The 9,053-nt window shown below is 43.9% G+C and overlaps 1 protein-coding gene across 5 annotated transcripts in view; it reads right to left on the reverse strand.

Moving 5' to 3' along the window:
• mkxa (mohawk homeobox a) overlaps positions 1–9,053 on the reverse strand; it is a 1,121,182-nt gene that overhangs the window by 1,107,649 nt on the left and 4,480 nt on the right. For 4 of the 5 annotated variants that reach the window (XM_025054738.1, XM_025054739.1, XM_025054740.1 and 1 more), the window contains exons 3-5: positions 8,414–8,573; positions 5,317–5,581; positions 762–1,121 (exon numbers count right to left, since the gene is read on the reverse strand). In XM_025054738.1, coding sequence (XP_024910506.1) covers positions 762–1,121; positions 5,317–5,581; positions 8,414–8,573 — 785 coding nt within the window. The remainder of the gene's footprint in view (positions 1–761; positions 1,122–5,316; positions 5,582–8,413; positions 8,574–9,053) is intronic. The other variant, XM_008307734.3, reaches the window with a different exon arrangement.

Raw genomic sequence — 9,053 nt, forward strand, 5'->3', positions numbered from 1 at the left:
GAACATCTGCGATAATATTTTCTGCAATAATAATCTAACACAAAGGTGAAAGGTAATTTTAAATTTAAAAAAATGTTATTACGTATGCAGGCAAAAGTCATTAATCATATGGTGCTGAAAAGGAAAAAATTGACAACGGGCCTGTGTGTATGTGTGTGTGTATTTTTTCTATGATATATCAGCCACATCCACTCTGCTGAGACACAAACAGTGGCTGCCTGTTTGCCCGGTCACTGCTCTCACTGCAGGATCACAGTAGAGGATCAAAGACATGCCAAACAGTAGTCTGAGAGTGAACGTGCTGCATGAGGCTCTGTTGTGTCTGGACTGCTGGAGTCTGGTCAGAGGTGCTGGCCAGGGGGAATTCTCTGAGAGCTGAAGGAAGTGGGCTAGCAGCAGCCAGTCTGCTTACGTGAGTGCGTGTGAGTGGCAGCGCATGAGATGGTGATGATATCACAGATCTGGTTAAAGGAACTTTTGACAAGCAGCGAATGCAAACCTAACATTAAAGAGAAGCAGGGAGGGAGGGAGTGAGGGGGAGCGGTGTAATAGGCAGACATGGTGTGATAAGGAGGGAAAGGGGGGAGCTGGGGGGGGGGAGGCAGCTGGAAATAACGGACAAAGCTGTAGGAATTAAACCAAAATATCCAGATGCAAGATGACAAAAAAAGTGAAGGATGTCGTGTGTGTGTGTGTGTGTGCGGCGAGTGGAAGACACATGACTTTAATCAGGAAAGAATGCAAGATATATGGCTACTCACCAGCACGATAAACAAAGTTAGCCTCGGCCTCTGAAGAGGACGGTGAGAGCAGCTCGTCGTCGTACTCGTTCGAGCTGAAGGAGCCGGAGTGGTTCCTCTTGCGAGCGTCCATGACGGCGTTGGCCACCATGACGTGACGCAGCGAGTCGTTCAGGTAGCGGTGCAGCAAGCTGCTCTTGTATTTGGGGGGAGAAACGTAGTCGTCGGCCAGGGAGGCGGCCTCGGCGGCCGAGCGTAGTCCTGCGCCCATGCCCATGGCCATGCCCACCATGGAGGAGCCCTCCTTTTTGATGACACTCTGGTACATGGGCTTGGTAAGCTCCTCAGGGCCGCTCTGTGTCCTCTGAGGGTTGTCACCATCTGCAGCATCACAAGACAAATGATGGGAGGAGAAAATGAGTTCCCATTTTTGTTTTTTCAATCATTTTCTCTCAAAGAAACATTTAACTTATATATAACAAGTGACATAATCTTAAATTACACCAAAAGGTGTAAAAAAGTAAAGAGCCCCTTAATTTGAAGTTGTTTTTTGGATGGATCCTACATTGGTATTGCAGCCACAAAATGATGGTAAAAAAAGAGCTATAACAACGGAAAGTAATAGTATAAATAGTGCATAAATCGTAGAAATATTACAATAAAATAAAAAAACCCACATTAGACATTTCAAGAATAATTTGGCATAAGTAGGATATATTGCACTTTACATGAGAATTGAACATTGACGACAATCGTGAAGTGGCAGTGGATTATTAGTAGCAGCAGTGATCAGGTGTTGAATTTGAATTCCTCCAGTATGTCTGCCCAGGTGGTAAAGAATCAAAACAGCCACAATTATTTAAAGCCAACTTCTTTTTTTTTTTTACCAAGTAACATGTACGTATCTCGCCTTTTACCTCCACAAAACAAACAAAAACTCTATAGTACCAAAGACAACCTAAACCTAAAAAGCACACACATTCGTTTTTAATTCTTCTACATTTTACATACACTAAGTAAATAAGGCACGGCTAAATATGACCTGATGTCAAAGTAAACAATTTCAATGTCTGTAAAACCAACAACTCCTGTGGATTACACGGCCATCTGGGACAAAAATATGAAAATAAAAAAAGAAATACCCCACCGCCACCAAACAGATTTTGCATCACAATCCAGCAGGTGGCAGGCCAACGGACTTTCTCAGCACTATGAATAGCACGTTTCTGAAACACATCGGTTGCAGAAACCTGTTAAAACCCAAGCTATGATTCAATGGCCATAAATATATATTCCACGTCGTTGTATACAGCTGTGTGCAGAGTGGCCCTTGAGATTTGAGATTTTCTGCAGTTGGTTAACTGATATGAATGTGCATAAACACTTCTACTAAGTACTGCAGTAATTTTAGCCAACTCAGTGTCATATGGTTTGCAGGAAAAATCACTGCACACTTCGGATGTCTAAAGTGTGTGTGTGATTGCTGCGAGTCAGCAGTTTGAGTGACAGACCACTAAGCCTGTCAGCTACCGCCTCATCCACTCAGTGGACCGCACTGATAGTTGTGCCCATAGACAGCCAGGTACAGAAAAATAGTTTATTTTCAATTGAGTAATGGCAATTGAAAAAGTGCGACAAAATCAAAATTTACGTGACGCTCAAAAAAGACTAAAATTGCCTTGCAATACAACGTAAAACGGGACAGGTGGTGACTTTTTGTCATCTTCTGTGAACCACTTCTGTGATATACTTGAGTTCAGCTCAAAAATCTACCCCTAAATCCAGTTGTTTCTGTTTCTCCATCAGTCCTGAAATTCCCACAAAGTCCAATTTTTTGGTAATGTTTTAAAATGTCTCCACTACTATTGCAAATACTGCCATCTGCTTTGACAAACCACTATAATGGCTCCAAACAAAGGCTACTCTAAGCAACAAAAAAAAAAAATTAAATTACCCTCCAACGTCAGACGTTCAAATCCCAGGGCCAAAGTCAGATTGAGATTCCATCCCGCTAATCTAAATCTAAGCACCAGGCGCTCCTGCCCACTTGTTGGCATTGTGTCAAGTACAGAAAGCCTAGCTAATACTTCCTCCCCATCAAAAGCCTGTCACGCCTCTATATCCCTGCAGAAATAAATAATTCCCAAGGTGCTCTGCAACTCAAAAGACTGAATTAAGCTCGACGAAAAGGAGGGCGGGTGGGGTGGGGTGGAGTGGGGGGGTGGGAGATAAAACATTCTGCTAAAAGACGCAGATATCCTCTGGCAAGAGGGAAATCAGGGAGAAGGTCAGTGTAGATACTGCGGCGGCTCAGACTGTAATTTTCTTATTTGGACAGGTTGGACATTCGATTCAGTCTGGGCCAAATGAAAATTATAGCTCCTACATATCAGAAACACATGGAGGTAGCGAGCCTGCCCTTCCTTTTTTCCTGAGCCACCAGAGGAAGAATTAGGCAAACGCTCCACATCACATCAGTCCACATCACTCAGACACATCACAGAGGGGATATTAAAGCTGTTCCTCCTAATCCCTTCACAAGGCCTTTCAATATCAACACACGACACCTTTCTCAAATTAAAATTTCTCCTTTTGCTCTTCTAAACATTCAGGCTCAAATTTGACGTTGACGAAAAAAAAACAAACAAGCTGGACCATCTCAGGACAGTAGGCAAGAATGTACAGAGGGTCAGTGGGGTCAGGTCCGGGCCCCATAAATAGCCTCTGGAACAAAAGCATAGGCATAAAAACATAATGGAGGGCCTTTCAGCTCCTGGGTCAGGAGTAGCAGCAGGCTGCGGAGAGCTTCATAACCATAATGTGACAGGGAGAAGAGTCAGGGAGATATACAGAGCCTCCGGTGGTACAGTGGCCTGTGGTGAACACAATGCAAACACCATACACACATTCCTCTGTCAGCCACACGCTCTGCCTGTCCTCCTGAAAATTTTAATTAGAGATCACTCCCACCACAGCGCTCCTTCCTTTCTGTTCATTTTTTGCTGCCTAAGTGTGTATGTTTTATTTTACTTTAGATTTGTGTTGTTTTTTTTTTTATGTTTCCTGACCATGTTTTCGGTGCTGTCAGTGAGTCGAGAACGGCAGGCGCTGCTTCGAAAAAAAAAACACACAGCATGTGCAGTAAATACACGCGATGACAAAGAGCCGCTCATTTCCAATTGTAGGCTGGGAGACATGTTGGCTCAGTGGGGTGTCTTAATGACAGTGTGCTGCAGCCCGCTGGCCCCGGTGTCTTTCAGCTAGGTCACACACACTCGCCATGTATATACACTCTGAACATGACTCTGCATATCATCAGCAGGGGATGGTGCAGCCTTTGGCCTCATTTCACAGTATAATTCTAGATGTGAATTTTTGAAGGAGTACGATGTGAAGAGATGTTCCTGATCATGAGGGCTTCAGGGCCATGACAGAGCGTGGGATCAAGTCGTAGTGAAGTTGTGGGAAAATCAAAGATGGTTGCTGATGCTTAGAACAACCATACATTAAAACATTGTTTCCCAAAGACTGGGTTGTCTCGCATCATGTTTCCCTGGAGTTTATGAATAATGTCTATTGACTTGGGTTGACTTGGTTTGTGACTTTTAAAATATGGGTCCCCAGAAAAAAAGTTTGGGAGACACTGCATTAGAAGGATGTATTCCAACAACGCCACTCTTGATTTTATTGTCATCTTCTTTAGTCGCCGATTCAGTCGTCACATCTTTTGGGAAAATATTATTTTTGTTAGGACACTTCCTTTGGCAGATATTTTGCATCTTGAGGTTCATGATTCAGTTTGGAGTTAGGCTTAGAATTAGTGCAAAGTTTGATCCATGCTAAGGATAAAGAAAGAGGAATGTTTCTATGGGTTGTTATCGCTGCTACTTTCTGTCATTTCTGAATTTTCATTAAGTCGTTTCAATGGTATTAGACCTAAAAATCATGGTTCAACTCCGCTGACTTTCATAAAAAAAAAGCTAAAAGTTTCATATGCAACCAAGGAGCATCTTTCATCAGAGGGTGCACGACGGCTGTTTTCTTAGACCTCACAAAGCTCCTGGAGAGCCTCGGGGCATTAATATTACAAAGATGTTTTTACTATTGAGTAGAGCTGCTCCTGTAATATTCTGACACAGACCACAGCACTGTGTGATCGAGACTCAAGAAACAGTCCCCTCACAGTTCTTCCTCTCGACGGTACAGAAACATGAAACTCTCCGTGCCGTATGAAACATATTGATTCCGGTGTAACTACAAGTTAGCTGGCACCACCGAACCTAGCATGAGCCCAGCAACAATATTACATGATATTAAAACAGGAAAAGTGAGATCAGGATTGGTTATACAGTACTACTCGGTGAAACACTGTGGCATTTTGTTGGCGAGCCGCAGCCCGGTTTTACTTTCCACATGGTTATTGCTTTGCATCCGTGACTTTTTGCCCTCACATCATGGATTATAATCATAACTATCACATACAACTGCATGGGTCAAATGCTTCAGTGAAAAAAAAAAAAAAAAGCCAATAAATCATCCACACAGACAGCGGGGTCTGGAGCTGGAGGGTACTCGCCTATTTTGGTCACAAAGCTGTGATGCTGGTGGATTGTGAGTTTCTCACATTTGCAACTTGACCCTTGTTGAACCCGCAGTGTAAAGAGAGGGAGGGCTGTCGCCGCCGTACCTTCTGAGCAGCTGTCGTCGCTGCTGATGCTGAGCCTTTCTGCGTTGCCCTGAACATACTTGTTGTAGAGTTTGATTCTGAGCGCCCAGCTCAGGTCCGGCTGCCGCACCGTGTTCTTCAGTCGCCTTCTCGCGTTGGCAAACCAGTTGGAGACCTGGGAGAGAAGAAAGAGGGGGGAAGTGGGAATGTCACGACACAGAAACACATGCCACGTTAGCGATTGCAAACATCCCTCAGCAGTCGTATGAAAACAAATGTGTTAATTTGTGGAATTGTCTGCTCTGTGCCTGACTGGTCAGCCTCGTCCTGAAAACCAGGAGAGACCGGAAAGAGGGTTGGGTTTTGGAGGGAAATCTGTGACACAGAACATCCACAGACATCCACAGCTACTCCAGAGAGTCACACTGCCACGCCTCCTTACATATCAGCTCCACTCAGAAATGCTAGGCCCACACCGACTCCCGGTCAGGCAACAAATGCAACATTTGATTAGCAAATGTTCCGACCAGAGCGAATGTCCCCCTCCTGCTTAGCCTGGAACCACGTAGACTCTCCAAAATAAAACAATTTTTTCCGACGGTGTCTTCAAGATGTAATAAAAAAGACACTGGAGCCCACACTCTTCCTTTCATTGGGAAGGGAGACCATTAGAAGTCATACTAGAATAACTTTCATGCTCAATAGATTTCAAGCGGCTTATGAAGCGGCTGAGACAGGGCCTTATGCTAGAGTACTTATTTTTCTGATCCCCTCTTTCGGTATTGTGTTTCTCGTTAACTAAGACCGTCCCACATCTTTTTGTCTCAGGCCCAGAGCTGTGGCACTCCGTTGGGAAGGCAGCGCTCGGTACATGTGGCTTGGCTGAAGCGGAGGCGAAGTGAGACGAGGCAAGGCTAATGAGGACGGCGGAGAGAAATCGTTCCGTCAACGGGGGTGAGTGAAAACAGAAAGGAAGGCGACGACAGGAAGCTCGTGCCAACGACACCAACAGAGATTTTTAAAAAGGTCGGTTGCCAAACCGGCTTTTGCTCATGGCCTGTCTGCTCTGTGTGATCCGTGCAGTAGACAGCATGCAGGAACGGTGACAGACTTCAGAGGTGATGGGGAGGATGGCGCTGGACTGTTAGCACACACTTGAAAGAAACAATTCACTACATGTACATGGAAAAAGGGAGCTGTTCTGCTCAAACATGACAGATTGTGTTGCTCTGAAGGTGGGAGTTGGGAGGAAAGCTGCACAGGAACCGATGCGTTCTATATTATTGGAAGCAGCCACAGATGGTTGTTTGGACCAAATCATGGAAGAAGTGGGTATTCTAAGCAGCTATGACTGGAGAGGGAAAAAAATGCCACCTGGGGCTGCGACTGGTTGTTATTTTAATCTTGAGTAAATTGTTGATTCTTTTTTTAAATACCCAATTGGATGTTTAGTCTACAAAAAAAAAATCAGTAGACAGTGGAATTTATGTTCTAATGTCAAGTGATCTCCACATTGAAAAAAAAAATATTACATTTAAAAGTGATAAAGTAAAAAAATATATTATTGTTGCTGCTGCTGTGAATGTCATCACGTTTTTTTTACATGATAATATGTAAAACATTTGAGGTAAAAAAAAAAGTCAAATGATCCTCCTTTTACTGTGTAAATATTTTGACCTCTTTTCATATCCACATAGAATAAATTATCGCTCAGTCTCCAACAACGGCTCATGTATTTTATAATGTAAATCCTATTTCATCCTTTTCTCTTTATTCGGTCATAAACCAGCGTCAGATGGTGTAAAAACGATTTCTGTCTAACAATTGCTAGACGTGAAGCGATTAATCAGCTCAGCACCACAAGTTTAAAAAAAGAATTAGACGACGGTGTAAATAAAGTCAGCGTAAAAAGTCCATCCAGTGGAAAATATTTCACCTCCGTGTCATCACTCTTGTTCAAATTCACAAATCATCCGCTGACCTTTGACCCAGCTGCTGTTGTTCTTTGGGCGTGAGCTTCAATGTGTGTGTGTGTTTGATTTTTTTTTTTGCTTGTTCGCATGCATGTGTGTGGCGTGTTCACAGCCCAGCATCCCTCTGTCCAACACAAAGCATTCCTCCGCACTCTGCTCGCGGCTCACCAAAACAAACAGCTCCATCAGGCCCCCAAAATGAGAACCAGATTAAGCGCCGTGGCCGGCGGCCCGAGAAAGGCTTCTGCAGACGTTCTGAGGCTGTATCAGTGACCTTGTCAGCCAGATGATACTGTACACACACAGCTGGACACACCAGACACCAGAGAGACTCAATAATCACCGCCGGATTTTTCTTTAAGTGGTCACTTGTCAAAGCCAAGTTTTTCCAATGGACATACGGCACGAGGGCACAACGGAACCAAGGAGTAGAAACCTCTCATCGTACTTTGGAAAGATTTTTTTTACATTTTGAAATCCACACAAACGATAAAAGAATCCGGTTGTTCGTTATAAAGCGGAGGGTTTTTCTTTTTTGTAAACAGTCCCATAACTCACCTGTTGAGGAAACAGAACATCACTACAGTAAGGTGGAGCCACATGATGTGATTTACACCCTGTCTAATGAGTGTGAAGATGACCCCCCCCCCGCCCCCCCCCAAAGGTCTGAACTCTGTGACTTCACGTGGACAAATTCACAGCCAATTTCATCTGCAGGATGAATCGCAATTTCTATTTACGACTACGAGCTCGACACGGCCGTGAAATAACAAAGGAGCGGACGTGACTGCCAACTGTTGCGTTTCAAGGAAGCACAGCAATAACAACTCACCACTGCATGAGGGCTGTAAAATAAACAGTTCAAGATGTAAAATGGATTTCTACCCAACCCCTTACTAATTGACCAAGCAAGTCCAAATCCAATGTTTCAGTCCTGATTAAAAAGACTCAAAAATCACAACTCCTACGCCACAATTAGCATAAATGTATATCGTCACTACAAGATCACTGACCGATCAGGGAAGTGGACTCACCTGGACCAGGGTCATTTGCGAGCCGAGGGCCAGCAGGATTTTTTCCGTCTTGGTGGGGTAAGGGTTGTCCCGGTGTTTGTACAGCCACTGTTTGAGTGGTCGCGCCATGTCCTGCAGGGCCTGGCGTTTGTGTCGCACCTTCCCACCACTAGGTCGACCCCTGTCGGAAACAAAACTAATGTTTAGTCAACACCAAAACTGTAAACCTGGATTTTATTTTTCCCTAATCATAACACCTTTTAAACAAATAATTTCACCTCCCTATACAGAATATGCAGAAAATGGATCTTCCTGTTGATGTAAACTGTCAAGCTCATTATAGAATATTGTACTGACAGGATGTTTTTTCTTTTTTTAGTTTATTCCTCTTCCAAATTAATGTGAAATTTGGACCGAAGCTCATAAAAGGGAACAGGGATCAGGTTGTTTATTGCGCTAAACCAAACAAAACACTTTCGCAGCTGCGAGTGGTCTGCATGTTGTCTGAATTAGCTTGTCATGACACACAAAGTGAACACTCCACACACAGTGTACACTTTTCTCACCCCGAGCTCTGCAAATTAAGCAAAAACATGAATTACAGGGGGAGAGAAGGGAAGAGACATAGAGACATAGAAAGAAAGACCACAGCAGACAGAGT

The sequence above is a fragment of the Cynoglossus semilaevis genome, chromosome 3 (genome assembly GCF_000523025.1).
Source record: "Cynoglossus semilaevis isolate Cse_v1.0 chromosome 3, Cse_v1.0, whole genome shotgun sequence".
Taxonomy (NCBI): Eukaryota; Metazoa; Chordata; class Actinopteri; order Pleuronectiformes; family Cynoglossidae; genus Cynoglossus; species Cynoglossus semilaevis.